Here is a 25,219-nt window from a genome sequence, read left to right as displayed (position 1 = left end):
AGTTCCTCTACATGGTACTGGACTGTTATGGCACAAAATTTACAGAGGAGGATTGATAGAAATAGCAGAACGTGAATCAGATCCGACTGTAAATTCACAGGAGCCGAGAATGCTCATGTATCCACACCTGGAGCCTTGAACTTCTTTCCTGGAAGAACAGATGCTTTATTCATCTCCTCCTGTGTTGCTCTTTTAAGTTGCTGCTGGCGGTCGCACCCTGTCGACTTGCCGGACAATGAGAATTGTTCATTTATGTAGCTGTTATTCTACTAAATTGTCCCAGAAAGGCTTAATCAGATAATTTTGAGTAGGAAATAAGTTAAGCCGGTCACATGACGTGGTTCACATCAGGAGAAGTGGAGATATGCTAATCTTTCAATGCATAGCTGAGTCTAGAGGCAGATTAAGACATTTTTAGCTGATACAAGAGCAGATCTGTTGTCAGGGTTCGCCATCTCTCTGCAAGCAAAGCTCAGGCCTCAAGGCGGTATCATCTGTAAGTTACAGTCTCCATATGTTGAACGGCACCGATGTAATGGTGATGTGGGAGATAAGGCCTGATAAAGAAACAGGAGAACAATAGAGAGTACTTCTGTCTATTAGATAGCTATCATCTGAAGTGTATGGTATGATAATGGGACTAAAAGGCTCCATTATCCATTAGTTTGTTGCAGACTTGGAAGCAAAGGGCAGAGATGAAGGCTTTCTTTCACTGGTCCTTGGAATTTCCTCTTTCTCACAGTTATCTTTAATCATTTAGTGTTGCCTCAATTATGTATCATATAAAAGTTTCTGTGTTTCTGATGAGGATATTTTAAGAAGAGGACATCAAAATATGTGCAGAATGCACAACTGGAAGAACCTTGGTTAAAAAGGATTTGTAATAGAGCTTATATGCACACACTTCCTGTACATTTACACTCCCTGATGGATGCATTGTGTCTGCCTGTATAACAGTGATGTTAATGCTTCCTTTATATAAATTACTAACTCACATCCCAGATGCTTCCATGTAATGTGTGTGTGTGTTTTGTAAAAGCGACAGAGACACTTTTTTAGTTTGAGTTTTTTTTTAGTTTTTAAACTTTAAACTTTAAAACTAATGTGGTTGAAAGAATTCTTTCTCTGCCTTATCATATTATTTTGTTGCTTGGTTAAATGATGTGTTCATATAAGTTTGTGAAAAAAGAAACACAAGTGTAACACTAGTGGGAAAAAAAGAGTTTATGTGAGAATATTCCAGGTCGGAGGTATTTGGTTGGTCATAAGTCACAGAGGTCATTCCTTGTCCTCACGTGCTGACGCTATTCCCAGATACCAGAGCACTCTTGAGAGAGACGCGAGGCTGACCCAACCCCTTCTTGTCTTTGTGAGCATAAAAGGCAAGGAAGAGGCCTTGCTCCTTAGAGAAAGAATGGCTTCCTAAACCCCACATCCTGTGGCACAGTGCTGCACATTCACAGGCAGATCTCAGCAGCAGCTCACATGAACTGAACTGGCTCTTTCTCAGAGAAAACAAACTTCTTAGCAAAGTTATTGCTGCTTTCTCTCCCTATTCTCGCTCTTTCTGCCACCGCCTGACCATCTCTCTATCACTACCAGATTTGTTAGCAGAGAAATAGTGCAAACATTATGCATCAGATTTTGTTTCTATGGCACAGGCATCTCAAACTGATGCAGCTGCAAAGAGAAAGAAAGCAAACAACAAAAAGAAGTGCAGAGGTAGAGAGCTTATGATTTGATGTTTGTGTGTATGACTTGGACCAGTCCTGTTCCTGTGGGATTGTTGAGGAATGTTTTTTTTTTTACTATTTGGAACAATAACCGCCCAGAACAGTAATGTGTGGGCACATGAACAGAGCCCTGCACAGAAAGCAAGAAGCTCATATCTCCCAATGACAGAAACACAAGTGCAGCAGTATACATTTCAATGACAGCTTGCCAGATTTCTGTATGAGAGATAGACACCAAATCTGCATTTTGGACTTAACTGCATCATATATCCTCAACACAGGGCAAGAGTGCCATCAGCGGTTGGGTGGAGTACAAGTGTATGTAAGTGCGTTTAAAGATGGAAAGTCCCCTCTGAGGCCAAGAGATTAGTAGGAGTCTTGCTTAAGTAGGTTAACAAAGTAACATTTCATCCACATGCGCTTGCTTACACACACACAAACACTAGAGTCTAGTTATCAAGATGAACCGTATATTGAAAACTCTGTTTGAACCTCTAAATCCCCCTAATGGCCTCATCAGAGGTTAAGGGTCAACAGGATGAGCCTCTGAGGGTCATGTGACTGGTCAAGATGGGATGCAGATGGACTGGCTGATTAGGAGAGGTCAGAGACCTCTGTAATCTGAAGTAGAAATATTGGATCTGTTAGAAGCATTAATGTGGCGTGGAGCTGGCCTAAATGCAGTTGAGTGAAAGATGACCTATTGTGTTTGGTGCTGTTAATTTCAACTAAATCAGTGTAATGATGTCTAATGATGTTGTGTTATTGGACCAATGCAGTTTTTTCAGCCTCTTTGCCACCCATATTGTGTTTATTTCCCCCTTTCACTCATTTTCTCAGCATGTACAGTGAGCAATAATTTGCTGGAATTATCCCACTAGCTCTTGAGGATCAGCCAACCCACGGTTTTCAAGGCCTGAGAAATTCTCTAAAACAATTTTCCCATTTGCAGAGTTAATTTTGCATGTGAGGATTCCTGGGTGGATTGTTGACATGGCTGGTGGTGTCCTGCTGAAGAGGACTGTACAGTGTTCCTTCTTCAAGTCAGACGTCCGCTGACATGTTCAACAATTTCTGATGAGCTGTGTTTGCCGTGCCATCCACAGCTGGACATGATTGGCTTGACTGCAGCATTACTGTAGGCATGTCAGCTCTCTGTGTTTGTTGAGATACTGAAGTTAAGTGTAGCTGCTTGACTGTGATAAATGGGTGATATACTTGATGTGTTTTTGGTAGAGATGCAGTTTTCTTAACTTTCAGACCCCAGTTCTGGTCTCCTAACCCCAAATTTAATGATAGGCAACATTAACCTCACTCTTGGTCGTGCATGAACAGGCTGATGATTGACTGGTCATTAACTTGTGTGTGTGTGTGTGTGCATTCGGTCCTTTCATGCATTGTCTTACAAATATAGGCTAGATTTACCATGGGAAATGTAAGTGCAACTTAAAGATCAGATCCCATGAAGCTTGCAGAAGTTTTACGATTTCAGGGATTTTCACCAAGTCTGGTATTCATTTTATTGTTTTTTTGTGTTTACATCCCTTGCATGCATATGTTTCTGCACATGCACATTTATGTCTGTTTCTTCTTGCAGACATGTGCACTTGAGTGTGTGTGTGTGTGTGTGTGTGTGTGTGTGTGTGTGTGTGAGAACAGCTCTCTGCAGATGCATCTGCTTTTGGTTACAGGAGCCCTGAATTATTTCAGTGGTATAGATGAATACAGGTGCTGCCTGCAGCCAGAACAGGGCATGTTTTACATCAAACTGATCTCAGCAAACAAGTGCTACAGGACTCCTTAAATAAAGGAAACAGAAAACATAGCCCTGTTTTATTGCAGAATGTATATGTATGTAGGTAGGACTCTCTGCTTGGCCTTTGGTGTCTCTGGAGTATTGATGTGGTACTACTGTGTGTGTCTGTCATTTGTAATGCTAACTGAGATAAGACCAAATATTTTAGACATTTGGAGCTGTCAAGTGGGCATTCGTTGAAGGAACAGTTGATAGATGAGATAGACTGATACTTTCATTTACGCTAAATATGGAGCTAGTATCTGGTTAGGTCTCTCTGGAGAGAGTGGTATCAATCTTCTCATCAAACTCACAAGAAAGCAAAGCTCAAAATGTCAAACTATTGCTTCCAGATTTCAAGTAGGTACATCCAGAAAATTCTATATCTCACCTATTTTGTTGTAATGCTCAGTGCAGGTATTACTAATCTTATTGAATTGATTAAACAAAAAAACTTGCGTTTTTTAGTCTAATAAGGTTTGAATTTCTCCACTAAATTAATCAAATGTAAAATGGTGCTCATACCACTGACAACAAGTGGATATGAAATATGTTCAAAGAATCTAGCTCGCAGGAGCAGTTAATATGAAAAATAGTTTGGCTCAACTCAATATCAACCCTTGGCATTAAAAAGTGCTGTTTCATGTCGTACCATTCCAGTTAGTGCGCACGCAGCTCACCCCTCACACAGACATACACTCATACTGTTTACAGAGCAAGTTGCACCAGGAGCCTTGTCTACCAAGTATGGCAGTCAGACAGAAAATTCCCCTCCTCCACTTCTATTCGCTCATCCCAGCCTCTCAGTACCAGAGAAGGCCAGGAATGTCAGAGCAGCCCAGTTCAACCCAGCACAGTCTGAAAAAAACATGTCTATCCTCCTCCACACATCTTTTATTTTTTTGTTTGGGTTTTTTTCTGTTAAATCCACTCTCTCTCTCGACTCAGTGTGTGTAGCTGTGGACTGTTGTGGGACAGTCACTAGCACCTGTGATTTTATTGGTGGCGAAGAAAAATCACAAAGCAATGCCCAGAACCACAGAAAAGCCAGAATGAGTCAACTGCAGAGAGACCCTGATCTCATACAGTTTTCATGACTTCAGAATCAGCTAATAAGAAGCACTAGTATAGGTTCTTTTGCTCATCTGCTTGTGTATGTGTTGTTGCTGCTAAATTTATTACAAAGCACTGTCTACCCTGTATTTCACTGTGGTGTTTTATTGTCTCATTTAGTGTTGCTTAATGAGCCCTGCTGCCAAGTGAGATCCTTCTGACGTTTATGGAGTAAAGCTACCCTGATTGTCTCCATATGTAAGCCATGATCTATGGCTTAAGGCCACGAGCACGTCTTTATGGGGTGACTTACACAAGTTAAACATCTTAGACCAATACTATGGCACTGTAGTAAATTGACTGTAACAGAGCAGGATCCTAATGAAGATGCTGTATAAATGACCTTGAAACACTTGTTATCTGTATAGGAATTGGGATTGACCATAAAGGGACACAGAAGTTTGTAACACTCATTTTGACACACTGAAAGAAAAATGTGCTGTATAACTCTACTTGTTATTTCAGTCCACAAAAGGACCCAGATGTTTATGAGAAAGTTCATGGATACGTCCAATTTAACAATGTTGCACAATATTTACTGGTGGGACACAAAGCTGAAATTTCATCGGAGGTCATTAAGAGCAATTAGATCAGCCAATTTGAAATCAACCCAAACCACCAAATGCCCAAAACATAGAATGAAATGTAAATAAAAAAGTAAGTAATGCAACAATATGGCTAACTTGTGTACTCATGGTTCAGAGGCCATGAGTTGCTGCAGTTTCCAGTTTATACTGAAGCAAAACAATTTAGTCAGAGGGATTGTGACAGTCTAAAACTCAGAGATTTGGGGGCGTGTGAAGAAGAGAGGAGCTGTTACAAATCCATGTGAGAAATCCAAGCAGCTCAAAACCACTGACATGCCCTTTAGATATCTCAGGGGAAGCAGCATTGTGGCTGACAGTATAACAGTGTAGTGTTGGTGTTAGATGTCTACAACAAGCTGAACATTACACACATGTTTCATGTATTGTTGCCAGATGCTGCAGTATGTTCACCTGCTAGCTGCTAACTTTGTCTGTCTGCTGTTTGGTGTCGAACATAACGGCATAGAGTAGGCTCATCAGAGCTTTTTGCTGAAGATTCATGAGAGCAGTAAGACTGAACCAAAACAATGTAATTGTTGGGCAAGAAAAACCAAAACAATGAGCTGAAAGTTGCTAAAATGCTCCATAGAGCTATGGGGAACTGAAGAGATTGATAAAATTATCTGTGGGTTTTTTAAGATTAAGACATTACATTTTTCACCTTTACTTGACAGTTAAAAGTGCAAAGAAACAGTAACCATAGCTAAAGGGGTGTGACATGCAGGTCCTGAATCCAACCACCAATGTTGCAGGTATGCATCTTAACTACTAGGTTACCAGGGTGACCCACAAATGACACCTTCCACATTACACAAAGTCATGAGCCACTGTTCATATAAAAAATATTGATGAAAGCAACTTTATCTTGTCTTGTCTCTCCAGGCTGTGAGTAATAAATAGGCTACAAATGATCTTGAAGTAATCATCGTTAATCAATAACAGTCACTGTTGTAGAGTTTATACCAGACTCTTGTTACACTCACAATTGACTTTGGTTAAGAAGCTGGTAGGAACTAAAACTAACTGAGGCTACATATCAATGGACACTTCAAAGGATGTCCATATGTACATTGAAAGAGTTCACTAAAAGATTGATCAATACCTAAGATACCTAAAATACCTAAGATTTAGCTAAAACAGACTGGAGCTTCATATTCAGCTAAACTTAAGAGTTTATCTTTGCATCGAACAAGGACTGTGGACCTTCTATCTCTTGTATTGAAGTTACAATAGGAAGGGATCTCCTCTCAGCTGGTATAGAGAGGAGGAAGGATCAGTTACTGTTTCACTGTACACATAGGCATGTGAGTATTGTACCAACATCCTGTTAATGAACCACACCATGTAAATGTAAAATACTGCTGCAGAGTAGTTACAGTAACTAAGGTTACAGGTGCATATCCATGTGAGAAGAAGAGCAAGCTCGACAAAACTCTGGAAAACAAAGTAAAAATGTGAAATTGAATGGGCAAAGTTATCTAGTTCCCCTTCAGTAAAATCCCTATCAATGTGGAAGGAAGCCTCTTCTCTGCTCCCCCTCAGCCGAGGAGATAAACAAACAGTGATTCCTCCAGTCAAACCATTTTCTGTGGATACCTAGATTTTCACACCATGGAGCCAGGAAAAAGTGTGTTTTGTTTTCTGAAAAAAAAAAGCAACAGACTTCTGCAGCACTTGTGTCCAGATAAGAGAAACCGGAAGTTTTGTGCATGACTTTGGTTAAAGATGTCAGCCCCAACAGAGAATGGTATCAGATCAAATCAAAGGAAAAATGCCTGTTTGATGAGCATGTAACTTCATATCTTTTGGCCATTTGAACAAACTGGGTGCTGGCTATATCTCAATTACCATGTGTGTATATATATCATTTAATACATTTAAAATTCATACAGTAAGTGGTAACATACTGTATTTCCATTACCTTGACTGGATCTCATGATGGTTGTGTGATAGTCATTACTGTTGAAGGTGATCTTAATGTTGGGCTCTTACACTTTATTTGTTTGTGTGTGTGTGTGTGTGTGTGCTATATACGCACATATACTGACTGTACATGTAAGGGAGAAGAGGGGATGTGAAATGACTCATCCGTCGTCCCACACTTCAGCACCCCTCCAGGATCCCCCGGGGTTTTCTGAGATACTTTAGCATAAGTGGGAGGTTATGGCAGGAATATGCTGGGAATGTGATGTCTTTCAAAGAAAGGTCTGTAGATGACATTGACCAGATGTTTATGTGATCATTCAGTTTCCTTTAACATGCAAGGAAAGATGTTCAATGTGGAGCACTCTGGTGGTGGGAACATTTCTGCCCCTGTGTGGGAGAAATCAGTTCTGCAGCAAAAATATTCACAACACCTTTGTACAATATTTAAGCAGCAGGCTGAGACGAATGAAAATATTATAACTGTGTCACACAAAATGAAAGTTTTTAACATTTTAGGGCACATTTTTAAGTCTATCACCCATATTTGGAGGTCGGTGTGAGGGGTGGATCTGCCCACTTTGGCAAGAAGAACAGAGGCAGTGAGTCATAGAGCCACATAAAGCTGAAGGACAAACTGAATGACTGTACCCTGAGGGCTGCAAAGAAAGCGACCCTCTATGTAGATTTGGGAAAATGGGAAAATCTGGTTGCCATGACACAAGCTCATAATTGTGCAAATACTATAAATTATTTTCCATTTCCTTCTATTGTTTACACTTTGTACATAAATAGTTAAGATGCCTTTACTCTGTAAGAGGATGTTTGATGAGACAGAAATGCAGTTTGATTGAGACAGTATGCTATTGACAGGTTGTGGGGTTGTGGAAAAGTTGAGAAATCCTTTTCCCTGAAGGCCTTAGAGATAAAGTCAAAGTTTCAACATGAATACAGTACAAAAACTGCTTACAGAGGAAATGGAAACCAAGCAGCAACTGCAGAAAACACTGTGAATGCTGCAACACAAGCAGCCAAGCAGTTTGAATATTGAGATTGAAAGTTCATTCTTCACCTTGGAAACCAAAGTTGATAAAACAATCTCAGCACAAGGTCCATTTAGCAGTTTAGGAGCCCAGTTGTCGTGTAATTGTAGATGTTTAAATTTCCTTCCAGCTCCAACTGCTGATGAAGATTGTGTGATATGATCGAAAGGGCCAGAACAGCTGCTGATTGGACCTTGTGGTGAGACTGTTTAGTCATCCGCTGTTTCCAAGTTCAAAAATGGACTTTTAATTTTAATCTCAACTCAACTCAACTTTTATGCCAATGTGGATGAGAGATCTTTAAAGTGCTTAGACAAAATAGAATTTTGAATATCTACATTTCCATGACAACTGGGCAAACTCTGTCTGTTGAGGAAGATCGTGTGATACAACTGAAAGCTCCAGAACAGCAACTAAATGGACCTTTTGGTGAAATTGTTTTGTCAATCAGAGTATTGTATTTTCCTTATTCCTGTCCACAAGGTGAAATCTGTGAAAATGAATTTCAGATATACAAAACCCGGTCCATGTGCTTGCCATCGTGCTGCATCTCCTGACTGGGACCCAGTTATGCAACAGTTCTATACACTCACCGTATGTTTACATTGAGAGTCTTCGTGTTAATGTCTTTGGACCAGCATCTCTTGCTAGCCAAGGCATGTGATCTCGAAAGTAAACATTACTCATTACTTCCTCTCTCCTGGGTTCATCTGAGTCCTGGATTTCCATATCTGATGATGTCAGACATATTGAGTAAATGCTGTTGAAACAGTAAACCTTTTTGGGAAGAGGCTTGAACTGATGTAACCTCCAGCACCTTTACATTATGAAGGCCTGCACTCTGTGCATGCATGTGCCTCTGTGTATTATAGCCACCCCATCCTCCTCTTCTGTTGGCATTTTACGAATCTATCTCAGATTTTGTCAAAGCAAACTTTCAGGCTTGTGTTTCCCTACCAGCTCCAGCCTCAGTAAACAATCACAAACAAGCACGCAATTATGATAAGGCACTGTTTTGCGCAGCACTCAGTGAACGTAAACACCCCACCAGAGTATGTCATATTCATTTTTCATAGTTCAGAGACATCCAGACTTAGGAATGACATAAACACTTGTCCTGAGACACGTGAGGCTGTCTGCATCAGGTTTACTGGATCTGATACAGAGCCACAAGTGCTCAGTGACTCACCAGCCACTGTATATTCACAGTGGACACTCAACACTGCAGAGCCTCAGGCTTCTGCTCAGTCTGTTTGCTCTGTGAAAGATCATGCTGTTTGGGAAGAGTAACGTCATCTTCATCTCCTGATTTTCTCACAGTCTGTGGCTCCAACACTATTCACCATGTGTACACCCTCTACTGTGCTGGTAGTCTGTGTGAAGAAGTGGAATGAGTAAAATAGCAATGACACAATGTTAAAATACAGGAAATTAACCAGAAACAATTTTGATAATTTACTAATTGTTTCAGTCATTTCCCCAGCAATTTTCCACCAGAAATGCCAGATGTTATCTTGTGTCTGCCTCTTAAATGTGAGGATTTGCTGTTTTTCTCATCCATTCTTTTCTCATTCGTGATAAACTGAATATCTTTAGGTTTTGGACTGTTGGTCAGACAAAACATACTATTTAAAGATATCACATTGGACTCTGTGAGTATAACAAGTCTTTTTAATTATTTTCTGACAACACCCCCCCCCCCCAAAAAAAAAAATTAATTGATTTATCAGGAAAATAACAAATTTTTTACAGTTATAGTCTTATCCTGCAATTAAAATACTACTGGAGTAAAAGTATGGCTAAAAGTTCAAAGCAAATATAGCAAAATATTGATAAAGATAAATGTAGTGGAGTAAAAGATACAATATCTCCCTCTGAAATTTAGTGACGTAAAAGTATAAGTGGTACAACATGAAAGGACAGAAGAAGTACAAGTATCTCAAAATTATACTTATGCACAGTACTTGAGTAAATGTACTTTGTTAAATTGCACCACTGTCTGTATGCTCATTTCAATTTTGGCTCATGTATGAACTGGTAAGGCTTTCATCCACTACTCATCTCCATGAGGTAAAAAACTTATATTCATGTTAGAAATAGATCCCCTTCTTGTGGCTTAGCTGAACAATCACATCCCTCATCATCCTATATACCCGAGGATCTGTCTGATAAGGTCCTCTTAAGATCCCTTTTCCTCCAAGACATAGATCAGACCACAAAATCATCCACTATATGACTGGAAGAGTCATTAGCAAGACGTTCTTTTGGTGCAGATGTCAGTCTGTTCTTTGTGCCATCGCTCCCATCTGGTGTTTGGGTTTATGGCAATGCATAACGGACATAGAAGGAAAACATACAGGTGAAATCAAAGACTGTAAACTCTGCTTTCATCTACCTGCAGATTACTGTTCTGTGTTTGGAGATCCAGCATTAGACTTGACAGGGTGGTGCTTTTCATCACACACACAAACACACACAGCGTCCTCATCGTGTGTGTCGGTTTGAGGTTTGGATTCCCTGGTCATGCCCACCAACGTGCAGGAATGTCTGCTCAGCCAAGTTTTGTCTTAAAGAGGACACAGAAAAATGCACACAAAAGACAAATCTGAGACAGACAGAGAGCTACAGGTGAATGAGGGAATATTAAGCAACACAACCATGAACAGCTGTGATTTACTTCAGTGGTGCTGACAATATGCAAGCGTGTTCCCTCATCACATTAGCGTGCCTTAACTCCCTTGGTGACTTCCAGCACCAGGAGCTCTTATTGCTGTGAGCCAGCAGGTTTTTTTGTTTTTTTTTTTATAATAAGGCACACATGTGCTTCATTTTCAGAGTAAATATTCCTTTCCCTTTATTTGTCTTATGACAGTAATCTGATGTGAAGCAGGTGTTCCTAAAGTTTTCCTATGGCATGACAGAAATTAATCTGTTAAAAAAAACAAAAAAAACAATTAAGGAACCAGAGGTGGAGAGGTGTGATGGGGTGAGTCAGAGGTGTTTGAAAGAGCAGGAATGGGAAATGACATGCTGTAGAAGGCCACACATGTGCAAATAGAGGAGAACAAGTGCACTGGGACAGGGTGGGGGCAGTTGGGGCTTGAAGAGTGTAGAGTGAAGTCTGTTTCCCATGATTTCTTAAAGCTCCAGAGCCACATATTGATTCAGTTATCAGGTATGTTGGAGAGGATTGCATGTAAGAGGGAAGACAGGGAATAGAAGTAAGACTTGGACAGGAAATTGAGTTATAGAAATTCTATAATTGACACTGACTTATGTATGAGATGTCATGGTTAAAAAGTTGGGAATGGATCACAATGGATGTTAATGGAGCCATTTATTTCTTGTGTGTGTGAGAATGAGAAACAGACAGAAAGAAATTCTTGTGGTTATAGCTGTGTACTCTCTACCCAAGCCTGCGGAGCATGTCCAAAGCCCTGACAGGCTTTTGGCTGGACGCCTTGCACGTGAGTCAAGCAACAGCTGGATGATTGAGGGAAAAGGGGAAGAGGAGCAATGGAAGGGAGCAAGGCCAGTTCCCAGGCTCTGGCCTCTGGAGAACCCAGAGGAGAGGAAGCAGGGGGGTGGGGTGGGGGGGACTGAGAGGGCTGAGGCCAGCTGCGTTGATGTCCTGCTGCCTGCATGTAGTTCTACAAAGCTCATCAATGACCGCTTGATGTAGCTTAAAAATAACCTGACTACGGGAAATAAAACCTTTGATACCTTATTAACAGCATCATCAGTAAACGTAAAGCTGCTACAATCTATATTTTTATATTAACAATTGATCAAATGGCTATATGTATGCGCAAGGGGTCATGATCAGATAATTATCAACCAACTTGGCAGTTCCCATCAGCTCTAGAGAGCTTTTCAGCATTTTCAGCTCAGTCTTTTATTTTTTTACAGCAACTTTACTGTTTTGGTTCACTTTGACAGCTCTCATAGTGTCATTTCCAGCTGCACAAAAAGCTCTGTTGAACCCACTGTACACTACCTGCCCAGCACCAAACAGTGTCAAAGTTAACAACTAACTTTTGAACATAGTGGAGCATTTAGCAGCTGAAGAGACAGAAATTTCCCTCAGGAGTTGATAGAGACCAAGACAGAGTTAAAAGCAGAGTGAATATTGGACTGACATAAATCATGTGGCCACATAAATGCTAATACTGCTCCATATATTCTGGATGTGTAAATAAGCAACTGTTTGCTAACACATTTCGCCATCTCACCTTGAAAGTTGATAATATATTAATTTTGTGTTTATGGCTTCTTTCCATTGTTCCCAATTGGCCAAAAAAATAGTCAATGTACGTTTAAGATACAACAGAGTGCAGAATAGTAGTGACCTCTTGAATTATCCAGAGTTCCCTATTTCTGATTTATAAATGCCTATCTGTGGGATAAATCAGCAGGCTTGCATGAAAACACTGTAGGAATCTGTTGAGGCATTCACTGTGGTGATTTAATGTGTCAGTGGGTTACCTGTAATCCATCTCACAGGGGCAGAACACTTATGTGCTATAAAAGACAGAAGAGATTGTGCAACACACATTATGGACTTCCTTTACTTGGACGATGTTAAATGACTCTCAGCAGGTGTCCGTTACACAGCTGGCGAACACTTTTGTAGGACAGTGGATGTACTGCTGGCTTAAAACTTAATTTTTACAATGATACAATGTGCTTTCTTTCCTTTTGTCAAACTCAAACCTACAATTTAAGTTGATGGACCATTTATTTGTTTCTCTTCTTCCTCAGGGTTGCGGGGCATCATGTGGAAAATGTGACTGCAGTGGTGTGAAAGGAGCAAAGGTGAGACTTCTGTTTTAACATTTGCCAGTTTCACTAACATTCAATCTTCATGTATATTTGTGCTTATTTGATATGAGGCCTTGCTGTTGACGCAAAGTGCAGGATTTGTAAATTCATAGCAATGGTAAATGGACTGTGCTTGTATAGCGCCTTTCTAGTCTTCCGACCACTCAAAGCGCTTTTACACTACAAATCACATTCACCCATTCATACGCTGAATGGGTACAGGGGCTACCATGCAAGGTCCCAACCTGCCCATCAGAGGACACTAACCATTCACACACATTCATACACTAATGGCACAGCCATCAGGAGCAATTTGGGGTTAAGTATCTTGCCCAAGGACACATCGGCATGTGGACTGGAGGAGCTGGGAATCGAACCGCCGATATTCCGATTAGTGGACAACCCACTCTACCTCCTGAGCCACAGCTGCCCCATCAATGCTACCTATGTTCAGACTAATGGAGTCAGCTCAGTGGGACGGACAGGAGTCAGGCCTGGGTGGAAATACTGTGGATGGGGCTTAGTCACGGAGCAGAGACCAAGAAGGGAACAAAGATCAGTTTGAATTAGAGCACAGCTGGGCTGAAGGCCTTATTCCCATCCAACTGAGTGAAACTCTCAGATACAGATGTGCAAGCGGCAGGGACACCAGCCATGAATTGGTTGTGAGCTTTTGAGCTTTCAGCAATCTAGCATGAGAGTTAATCACTGACCTGAAACATGAAAAATGCTATTAAATGACCAGGGCAATGTAGCAAGTACATTTTTCCCACTGAAAACAACTGCTTAAACTATTTTATTGTATTCAATGGTAAAAAACCCAAAACAAATTACAAATAGACATTAAAGGACAAGTCTGGGGATATTTTTCTTGATGTCAACAAATCACATTAAACCAAATCCACAGATAAAATAGTTCCCAACAGATTTACCTCCTACTACTCCTGTTTGAGTAACATTTACTAATATTACAGTGCCCAGCTGTTTTGAAAAATTGCTTTGACCTGTTTCAAAAGATTTATGTCTTCAGTAGGAATTAATGGGCTTGGGGCTGAGTGACACAGTTTTGGGAAGTTGGAAGCTATTTAGAGATGGACTTTGACATTGTTGGTTTTGGTCTTTTAAAGTGATTTGTTGACAATAATAAATATAGAAACTGAATATCACCAGCCTTTAAACTGTTAAACATAACAATTATATGTGGAAGGTGTCAGAAACAAGCACATATTTTTTGTGACTGCGGTATAAACATAAATACCTGCTCTCTATATGAACTGCATTTAATTGTTTGATCTCTCAGCCCCCCCCCCCGACCCCACCCCCACCCAAAAATGTAAGCAGCGGCTCCCAACATGGAGGTCAGAACCCCCACAAGGGTTTGCAAGATAAAGAAGTTCTAGAAAGTGTGGACCTATCCAGTCGCCTACATTTATGCAAATGCATGCTCTTTAGGTTTGTTTTTGCGATATTAGTTGTATTTTTTGTTAATAATATTGGACAATGATAACATGTGACTATGAGTCACTCATCAGAATAGAGAAATGGTCAAACTCACTACTTTGTAAACTCTTCTCCTGCCGACTCTGCTATCTGGCTGGTCGAGGTTTTCAAATGTAAACATTGGAGTAAACATTGAGGAAAAGGTGAAGGGGATAAACACCAGTTATGATAGCGACCACATAGACAAGCAAGAGCATCTCTGCGTCCACTTCTGCACCCATCTCAACATCGGAGGAAACACCAAGGTAAATGTGGAGGGATTAAACACCAGCTGCGATCCCGGCCACATGGATCTTCTCTGGCAAGCATGGATTACCAGAACCATCCGAGATGCCATAAACACACACACTGCAGCCTACAAATTAGGGCTGCAGTCTGGAAACATGGACAATTATAAGCAGCCTAAAATGTAGTAAAAGAGGCAAAAAGGGATTACAGGAAGAAAGTGAAACTACAGTTCCAAGAGGGCAATGCTAGATGTTTAGAACATGTGGCAAGGTCTAAGATTTCTCCTACACAAAATTATGTTAATTTTTTCAGACTTTCTTTCTATAATTGCATCTTTTGCAAGTGAATTATAATAAATTGTACTGCTTTAGCACTTTAAGATTAAAACAAAGGAAAAAAATCCCTTTTTGGTTAAACTGGTTAAAGTAGTATATGTAGTCGGTAAGTCAACATTGCTTTGTTTAATGTTGTCACAAGCAAAAAATGTTTGGAACCACTGCTGTAAAGCAACTACATAGATTTATTTTTCATTGCAACTCCTGCTGTTTGTATGTTCATGTGTATTATTGGCTCAGTTACATCACACGGCTCCAGAGTGTTATCTGTCCTCTTAGTGTAGCAGACTGGCCTTTTATGGCTCATTCTTACAGCCACAGTAGCCAAACATTCAGCTCAGCCGACAACAACAGATGTACCGACTGTGTTCAGTGGAGCCGGGCCAATCAACTGCAGTTTCAAAGCACCTCTGTGTTTTGAAAAGTGCTGAAAGGCTCCAAACAGCCTTCACAAAATCTCCTTTGAGCTTTATTTCCAATGATATCACTTCCTGGCATTCCACAACAAGTGTTGCCATGGGAACCCCATGACTGTTCCCATGGTTCAGACCAACAGTGTTTCTCCGGACTGATGTGACTGATCTGATCTTGTGTTCAGGGAGAAGGAATCAATCCAAAAATAATCATTTCAATATGGCACTTTATTATTCACTGCTGAGTTTTACACATCAGTGTCTCATCCATGGATGCACCCACAAGGTTGTGAAGATTACTGAGGCATGACTCTCCCTCATGAAGCAATGCTGCCATCTAGTGGCAGATAACGCTAACAACATGTCTGAATATTTTACTTAATTTTTTGTCACTGTGATTGACACTGAAGAGGCTTTATTGGGACCAATATTTGTTTTATTGCTTACAATTAAAAGATTACACAAAAACAATAACTAAATTTATATGAGTCTGCACCATGAATCATGATAGCCTGCTTCAAGACCTCTGAATCTGCACCTCAGATTTGTTCAGCGATTCAAATATAATGAATGAATGAATGAAGGATGTGAAACAAAATGGTAATTCAGTCTGATTATTTTGAGATAAAATGCAATGAACTCATTATTTCAATAAGAAATTTGTTTGTGATGGGCTGTTTTGATGAGGGAAAACATTCTTTTGTGTGCAGTACCAACTAAACCTACATGTACTGAATAGAAACTTGAAATCACAAACTTGACAATGGTGTAGAAGAACAGTACAGACAGGTGACAAATTAAAGGAAAAACCAACATAAAGTGTCTTAGTAAGGTGTTGGGCCGCTATGTGTTGCTGGAACAACTTCAGTGCACCTTAGCATTGATTCTACAAGTCTCTGAACTCTACTGGAAGGATGAAGACTGTTCTTCCAAAAGATATTCCCTCATTTGGTGTTTTGATGATGTTGGTGGAGAGTGCTGTATAACATGTTGGTCCAAAATCCCTCATAGGTGTTGGGTTGAGATCCGGTGTCTGCGAAGGCCATAGCATATGATTCACATCATTTTCATACTCATCAAACCATTCAGTGACTCCTTGTGCCCTGTGGATGGAGGCATTATCATCCTAGGAGAGACCACTCCCATCAGGATAGAAATGTTTCATCATCGTCATCCCCTTAAACCCATTTGGCCAGTGGAGCTCAACCTTTTTAGCTTGTGGACACTTAAAATGAAAAAGTGTCTCCTTGTGACCCTTGATGACAAGAAGACATGAGAAATTCCACCGAAAACTGATTTTTTTCTCCTGTAACTTTTTTTATTTGAAGGAGTCCTAAACAGCTAAAAAAATATGTATTTCACAAGAAAAAAGCAAAACATTTCAGAAAAGTTAAAAAACAAAACATAATTTTGTGTAACAAAAATATCTTATTCTTCATTATCTCTTCAATTATTTGGAGACCCTCAAATTTCGTAGGTATCCCTTTCAGGGGCCCCGACCCCCAGGTTGGGAACCACTGCCTTAGACCACCAGGATGCCTCCCTCTGGGAATGTTTATCCAAAATCCATTAAAGACAGCTTGAATGCTGGGCACAGTGTAACACTACTGGCCACGTACAGAGGAGCTTTGTCACAATGTCATTCAATACTTATTCTGTTTCCTGTGAAATTTGACTTTTATTAAACTATAAAATTACTTGTGTTGAGCATTTAAGGTTTAAGTTATTCCTGCTCTTTTGCCCTTGTATCATTAATATGATCCCCTGTGCTTCATAGGGTGAGCGTGGATTTCCAGGTCTTCAAGGCAATATGGGATTCCCAGGGATGCAGGGACCTGAGGGGCCTCCAGGGCCAATGGGGCCCAAGGTCAGTACAAATTCACATATACACATTAAAATAAATAACCTTCAATAACTTTCTGATTACTTCATTTTTGTTCCCCAGTCCACACATGTGACATTGTGAACAAAGTTTTATCCCCAAAATGTAATGAATACATGCCATACAGACACACAGAGCTTGTCAGAATTTATTTCTCTCTCTCATGATGACCATGCTGTCATTTATTTCTTTTTAGGGGGATCTGGGTGAGCCTGGGGCTCCTGGAATAAAAGGAGTGCGAGTAAGTAGCTAACCATCAAAATTATGATACAGTCTGATATAAGCAGTGTAGTATGATATGAGACAGACTTACACAAATCCTACAAATTATTGCTTATGTTGTAGTTGCTGTATTGTCATGAGATAGTAATGTTGATATGGTGGTGATCTCGCAGGGCCCTCCTGGTCTGGCAGGTTTCCCAGGAAACCCAGGACTACCAGTAAGTTCATTTGATCTGCCTTCATGTCTCACATCCTGCAAGATCCAGTAAATTATTTGTCACTGTGTAACTGCAAATTGTCTCTAATTGTCCTGCTTATAGGGTATCAACGGAAATGATGGTCCACCTGGTGCACCAGGTATCCCAGGATGCAATGGGACTAAAGTAAGCCTCTTCTAAAACTGATCAACAGCCTCCACACCTAATATTTTCTGTTGTTTTATAACCTGCAGACTGTTTTTGCCTTCTGAATGTGTTATGTGTATGTTTCAGGGAGAAAGAGGCAGGGATGGCACTCCTGGTTTTCCTGGTCTTCAAGGACCACCTGTAAGCAACCGCAATCCACATGACAAACAACACCTCATTGAGCAGCACACATTTCAGTTATTACACCTTTCCTGTGAAAACATCGCGAAAAACATCAAAATTACAAGAAAGGCTGCTTTGTTTTTATACTGACTGCCAACTGTTTTGGGGATTTGTCCAGTTGGACAAGACCGAAGTTAAAACATTACAGTTATAACATTTGAAATACAAGATTTCCACATGACATAGCAATATGTTAACTGAGCATCATCTCGTAAAAGGATATATATATCTGCCAGAATATGTTACATGTATAGATGTATGTTTCTACTGTCCTCTCTTCTCAGGGTATCCCAGGAATTCCTGGAATGAAGGTCAGTTGAAATTTTATGAAAATTTAACATTTTATATGCAAATATGTTTGTAAAACAAGAAAAAAATAATTCATCCACCAGTAAATGTTCTACAAAACCTCTTTTTTGTTGTTTTGTATCCTGCAGGGTGACCCTGGTGGTTTGATTGGGCTGGTTCCCCTGAAAGGAGAAAAAGGGTTGCAAGGCACACCTGGATTTCCTGTACGTTTTATGCGTTTGTTTGTGTGAATGCACGTATGTGGTTATATGTGTCGAAAGAAAGAGAGAAAGAGACAAATTAGAAAATGTAATCTGAATTTTCATGTAATTCCAAGTTCTTCACACACACATCTTTCATTCGCAGGGACCAGTTGGACCTCCTGGACCTACCGGCCCCCCAGGACCTAACGGCTATCCAGGACCCAAAGTGAGTTACTCTTACAGAGATGGACTGTTTATCAGCCTATAGAGTTAGTGACACATTTTATTAGCCAATGAATCCACACCGGAAAGAGCACACATTACAAAGTACAATCCCTGTAGATACTTGACATCATAACCTGGCAGATGCTGTTCATCAGTTAGATACAGTATTAGTATTATCAGTTTGTTTGACTAATTGAATAACTGTGTTTGGCAGGGTGACGCTGGTCCACCAGGCCCTCCTGGAGAGAAGGTAAAACAAGTCATGAATAAAGTTTTATAGTTATAAAACAAAATCCACCTTCTTGGACTTGATCACCCAGCTGAGATGACATTGGAACTTTTTATTTTACTTCCCCGCAGGGTGACAAGCTGGCCTTTTTGGGTGAGAAAGGAGAAAAGGTGAGAGGTTTTGTTCTTTATGCATTATCTGCAAAAAAAAGACACATTTCTGCTTTCACTGTAGAGGTAGTGGGAGCTCTTTACAGCATGGTGGTAACATGGTAAAAATGGGGTAATATCTGCTTTATGTGTTTTCAGGTAAAAAGTAAAAAAAAAGGAAAGGAAATGGAAAGGGAATAGGAATTTCAGCATTAATTTCCGATAATTATGCATGACAATTTCGAAGATACAAAGCGTAGGTTTACACACATCACATGTAGGTGCTATTGGAAATCAGCATCAACGAAAAAAGTAACACTTGCATGCTGACTCTGAACCATAAATGTAGTTATATGGACTATGTTTCAATCCCTGTCAGATCTTCGTCAGGTCAAAAAGTTTTAAATACATGACTGTGATGGTCATTTTTAAACCATTTGACCTACCAAAGATTCAGCTGGCATTGTCCATTGTGTTTATATTACACATTACAATTTCAATACTGTGAAAACATTACCCTGATATTACCTTGTTATTCTCAGCATTTTACTCAATTATTACCCTTCTATTAATCTCTTTTCATCAATAACTCAAGTTCAAGATTTTTATCTGTCACATATGCATCAAATACATTCTGTAAATAATGGCAGTGAAATGCTTTCTGTTGTGGCTCGGCCCACATTACAGGGTAATAATATCAAAAAGGACTGAACTAAAAAAACTTAGATCAGAGACAAAATAAATAATAAAATCAGAAATGATTAAAAGGACACACTAGGTACTATCTTGAGGTAGTAAGACTTGATGTGAAGGTTTTTAAAGTTGTTTTGAGGTTAGCCCCATTATTCCCATGTTATCACTGATATATTCTGCTCCATTATAACTTTGAGCTGTTTTCCCCTTTACCTTATAACAAACATGAAACTCTAATAATACCAAGATATTGCCATTGTAATTAAATTAATTATATATCATTACCATGTTAATACTGAGCTGTAATGTAAAGTGCTACTGCTAACAAAGCAGGGTTTGCTTTGATGGACTGAACACATTTTGAATGTCATTGTTCCCTTGTGAAAACCATGTATCTCCCACATGCTAGCTTTTCATGCGCTAAGAATAACAGCCCTGTTTTAAGCTTTGTGACAATGCAGTTCACAGAAAATCCACTGGGCTTTTAAATGGTTTATTTAGTTTAAGAGACAAGAGATTTTCTCTGGATTAAGTCACTTTTCCAATCAAGTTTGTGATTAATTGTTCACACGGTGTTCTTACGAAGAGAGGATATGATGATTCATTTCCAGAGACTGAGTTATATCTTTTTGGATAATCTCATTCATTTTCTTAGTATCTTACAAAGTCATTTGTGTCGTCGTGTCCCTGCAGGGTGAGCAAGGGTTTCGTGGCCCACCCGGCCCTCCTGGACCTCCAGCTGGTGAAGTCTACAGACCACCCACGGAGTATATACCTGGACCACGGGTACTCACCTAGTTCTCATAAATCTAAACAGAAATTTTACAAATTGTTGTGTATAGATACAATAAATCACAATTTAGATGTAAAAGATGACTTAAATTCTGTGTTCTTTCTTGAATGTGTTTGTGTTTTTTATTTCTAAAGGGGGAGACAGGAAATAAAGGAGAGAAAGGAGAGAAAGTTAGTATTGTGCTTCAAATATTGTTGTGCATGTTTTACATCACTGTGTACACAGGCTGTATGTTTTCTTCAACTTCAACTTTACACCTTTTGAAACATGGTTCAAATCATGTGTTGTCATTTGCAGGGCTTTTGCATCCCTCATCTCGATGGTGTCAAAGGTGATCCAGGCCCACCTGGACCAAGAGTAGGTGGCCAAATGACCTCTCTATGGGATAGTAAAATAAATGAAGAATTTAAAGAATTTCAACATTAGTTGCTGTCAGTGTAAGATTTTATGCCCATACTTAAGAAGGTTAAATGTAACATGGAAAACAAGCTTTTTTTTTTACCTCAGTTTTTTCATGTAACCATTTAAAGCTTATTCAAGTCTCTTAACCATCAATCCATGCAACAATTGAAGTATGCTTTTTGTTTTCTGTAATTTAAGGGCAAACCTGGCAAGGATGGAGAGAGTGGGAGTAAGGTAACAATAACTTAATGTATTATTTACCTACTCTACCATCCAACTGATATTTGCTTTTATATCATGAAATATTTATCGCTAAAGTACATACATACTCTCACACAGGGAGAAACGGGCTTTCCTGGCAGTCCTGGATACGATGGTTCCCCGGTAAATAATGCACCTTTTATTTATTCGACACATACCATAATATCAGGCTTTTAATATGAAACTTTTTCATGGAGGTGTTATGATCACACAGGCTAAATTCTTTTGTCTTGTTTCAGGGTGAAAAAGGAGAAAAAGGACCACCAGGTTATGTAAGTAAACTCTCTCTTTCTTAAAGTGGCACTCCGCTGATTTTACAGTTGTATAATAAAGTCAAGTCTGAAAAAAATTACATCAAATGACATCACTTGAGTGAGGCCTGTAGCTTGAAGACACTGACATTATGTCCCCAGTGGAAATGTGGTAGAGGCTTTACCGACCAGAGGGTAATTCTGGTTTAAATTAAATATCTACAAGTTTTTAGGTAAAATAATAATTAATTATATTAACATATAGTGGGGATTTTTTTTATATTCTGGCAGTATAATATTAAGTATTTAGACCATCACGTAGGCAAATAGATGTTAAAGAAAATCAATCAATCAATTTATCAATCAATCAATCAATTTTTATTTATATAGCGCCAAATCACAACAAAAGTCATCTCAGGGCACTTTTCACACAGAGCAGGTCAAGACCGTACTCTTTAATTTACAGAGACCCAACAATTCCCCCATGAGCAAGTACTTGGCGACAGCGGTAAGGAAAAACTCCCCTTTAACGGGTAGAAACCTCAAGCAGAACCCGGCTCTTGGTGGGTGGCCATCTGCTTTGACCGGTTGGGTTGAGAGAGAGAAAGAAAGAGGGAAAGGGGGGGGGGGGGGGGACAGAATAACAACAATCATAACAACAACGACAACAGCAGCAGCTAGGGAAGGATGCCAACAGGAATGTGAAGGACCGCGAAGGCTCGGCCCGGAACCCTGGGTTGAGAAAGCACACACAAAAAAAAAAAAACTCAGAGGAAGAAGCAAAGTCAGTGACATGCGTTGATGTTACATGAATGCATACAGATGGAGAGGAGGAGGAGGAGAGAGGAGCTCAGTGCATCATGGGAAGTCCCCCAGCAGTCTAGGCCTACAGCAGCATAACTAAGGGCTGATCCAAGGTGAGCCTGGTCGGCCCTAACTATAAGCTTTATCAAAAAGGAAAGTTTTAAGCCTACTCTTAAACATAGAGAGGGTGGCTGCAACCTCTCTATAATTAAACAGTTGCAACAATTGAACAGTTGCATGGATTTGTAAAGATTCCCTCCAGACATGTTTTAAGACATACTCTGCTTTGAATAATAATTTGTGTCTCATATGGTTTATTCACACAAAAATTGTTCAGTTACCTTGTTAAAATCCTTAAAATGACATCTACTCCTTCTGCGTAATTGAAAAATCCATAATTGATAAATATTCATTTAGTAATCAAAGCAATGACAACAATCACTCAAAATCAGCAGGGGGAGGCATGTAGAAACAGCAGTTCTCTCTCTCTCTCAAAGAAACAAAACTACAAACAGACATGTGCACTGTTATTCTTCATGTACAAATGAAAGAAAAAAATGTGTCTCCAAACTTATTTGGTCCCCTGCTTAGAGCTTTAATAAATACACTACTATTTGCAAATAGGTTTCCAGGTGGGCTGACTGACAGGGCAGTAATCCTTGCTTAGCATTATGCTAACAACATATTAAAGGTGCAGTGTGTAGAATTTAGTGGCATCTAGCAGAACAGACTCGGCAGAAATGTATGATTTTTATTGTATGTATTTTTTTATTAGTGTATAATCACCAGAAAATAAGAATAATTGCGTTTTTGTCACCTTAGAATGAGCCCTTTATATCTATGTAGGGAGCAGGTTTTCTTCCACAGAGCCTCCAATGTTGCACTGCCATGTGTCTACAGTAGCCCAGAATGGACAAACCAAACGCTGGCTCTGGAGAGGGCCTTTTGCATTTTTGCTAGTTTCGCAGCCACCATAGGTTCTCCTACACACTTGGAAGGGGAGAGTGAGGGGGATTCAGTTGATTGCAATCTGCAACCTCACCGCTAGATGTCACTAAATCCTATGCACTGCAACTTTAATACAATGGGAAATCCCAAGGCAAAGCTAGTAGAGTTAGTATTACACTATTTAACTTTAAACAATTACTAGTTGTGTACACAATACTGTCTTTATGAACCCATAATAACATTTAAGATGTAACAGGAGCATTACCAAACATACAACATGACAAGGGAGCCTTGAATTAAGACATGACGAACATAACTACAGCATGTGTGGTGAGCTAAGCCACAAGCATGATTTTTGGGCACTTTCTGAACAAACACACGCAGCTATGGGGGCTATGGCCTTCTGTCCCAGTTATGAAGTCCTAATCAATGACTGAGCCAGCTAATCTTTTCTCTGCCAAGAGATAACAACAAAAAAATCTGATTGGATGACTCTATTTTCATGGTTTAAGGACAGTAACCCGTTCATTTCTGAAGCAAACCTGATTGAAAATGAGGCTTAAATTAGAATTAGAACAGAATAATTATTAAATGAAAGAGATTAAATTGAACATTTAAAAAGCTGATATGTTTGGCCTTTTCTGAATTTTTGGAGCTTGGTCCACAGTAGGGACTAAAAGTCTATCTGTCTGTGGCAAAGACCACAGACTTTATGGAAGTATAATACTAAATTGTATTTGAGATAATGCAAAAATCTGTTGTAGTGAGTTGGACACAGCAGGATGTACTGTTATCAAAGGGTAACCATTTTATTCATAGTCATTTAAATACAAATAATTAACACCAGTATTGCAGTAATAGTTATTTGTAAGAGAGCAGACTGGCAGCAAGTACAGAATAGAATTCAGGTACAATAAAACTTGACATACATTTTAAAAAATGGTCATGTATTTTTCATCTTTGTAATTGTGGTACTTATTGTAATTATAGGGTAGTGGTGCCCCTGGTCCTCCTGGCCCCAGAGGTCTCCCAGGATTACAAGGACAAAAAGGTAAGGATGCCATGATACAATCACAAATGCTTATACGTTCACTCATAAATGCCATCAGTGGATAAGTTGCAATGATATCCATGTTTTTGTTTCATTTTTGGTTTGTTCTTAACCTATAGGTTTTCCTGGCCCCCAGGGAGAGGCAGGTCCTCCAGGTAAAATAATCAAATTTTTTGACACAACAACACTGCTTTGAGGTGTTTAGGTGCTAACCTAAATAACACACTAACGTTGGCTTTCTTGTGCTTCAGGCCGTTTTATTGAAGGGCCTCGTGGAGAGAGTGGTCAGAAGGGAGACGTGGGTGAGAAAGGAGACAGGGGGGTTGAAGGAGAATCTCTAGTTGGACCTCCAGGACAACCCGGGCCTATTGGACCTCCTGGACCACCGGGACAGCCGGGTATGCCTCACCTGTGAAGACAATAATTTCAATCAATGAAAACAAGGGACACCTACAAAGAGTGTGTACCTACAGATATTTGAATAACCTAATATGTGTGTTGTGTGCGTGTATGTGTTGTGACATGGCCATGCAGTTGACCCTAATGAATGTAACATCGAGAAAGGAGCTCCTGGCCCACCTGGACCCCCTGGGTTACAAGGGGAATTGGGACAGAAAGGTAAGAGCATCTACAATTAATGCTGATAAGTATGAATAATTGATTAATTAAAACTCCACGTTTCAATGTTTTATGTTCACTGCTGCTGGACTAAACAATCAGGAAATTTACATATTTTTAAA

General features: G+C 39.7%; 1 protein-coding gene across 1 annotated transcript in view; it reads left to right on the top strand.

Annotated features, from left to right (window-relative positions):
- The window catches only part of col4a1 (collagen, type IV, alpha 1), a 45,932-nt gene that overhangs the window by 6,983 nt on the left and 13,730 nt on the right, over positions 1 to 25,219 (top strand). Inside the window, exons 2-22 of the mRNA XM_067603786.1 lie at positions 12,956 to 13,009; positions 17,269 to 17,358; positions 17,570 to 17,614; positions 17,769 to 17,813; positions 17,916 to 17,978; positions 18,087 to 18,140; positions 18,467 to 18,493; positions 18,620 to 18,694; positions 18,837 to 18,899; positions 19,113 to 19,148; positions 19,259 to 19,297; positions 20,663 to 20,755; positions 20,897 to 20,932; positions 21,060 to 21,119; positions 21,363 to 21,398; positions 21,504 to 21,548; positions 21,665 to 21,697; positions 24,419 to 24,479; positions 24,599 to 24,634; positions 24,731 to 24,877; positions 25,014 to 25,097. Coding sequence (XP_067459887.1) covers positions 12,956 to 13,009; positions 17,269 to 17,358; positions 17,570 to 17,614; positions 17,769 to 17,813; positions 17,916 to 17,978; positions 18,087 to 18,140; positions 18,467 to 18,493; positions 18,620 to 18,694; positions 18,837 to 18,899; positions 19,113 to 19,148; positions 19,259 to 19,297; positions 20,663 to 20,755; positions 20,897 to 20,932; positions 21,060 to 21,119; positions 21,363 to 21,398; positions 21,504 to 21,548; positions 21,665 to 21,697; positions 24,419 to 24,479; positions 24,599 to 24,634; positions 24,731 to 24,877; positions 25,014 to 25,097 — 1,222 coding nt within the window. The remainder of the gene's footprint in view (positions 1 to 12,955; positions 13,010 to 17,268; positions 17,359 to 17,569; positions 17,615 to 17,768; positions 17,814 to 17,915; positions 17,979 to 18,086; positions 18,141 to 18,466; positions 18,494 to 18,619; positions 18,695 to 18,836; positions 18,900 to 19,112; positions 19,149 to 19,258; positions 19,298 to 20,662; positions 20,756 to 20,896; positions 20,933 to 21,059; positions 21,120 to 21,362; positions 21,399 to 21,503; positions 21,549 to 21,664; positions 21,698 to 24,418; positions 24,480 to 24,598; positions 24,635 to 24,730; positions 24,878 to 25,013; positions 25,098 to 25,219) is intronic.

The sequence above is a fragment of the Thunnus thynnus genome, chromosome 11, assembly GCF_963924715.1.
Source record: "Thunnus thynnus chromosome 11, fThuThy2.1, whole genome shotgun sequence".
In the NCBI taxonomy this organism is placed as follows: Eukaryota; Metazoa; Chordata; class Actinopteri; order Scombriformes; family Scombridae; genus Thunnus; species Thunnus thynnus.
This window is presented reverse-complemented; position numbering and strand designations above follow the sequence as displayed.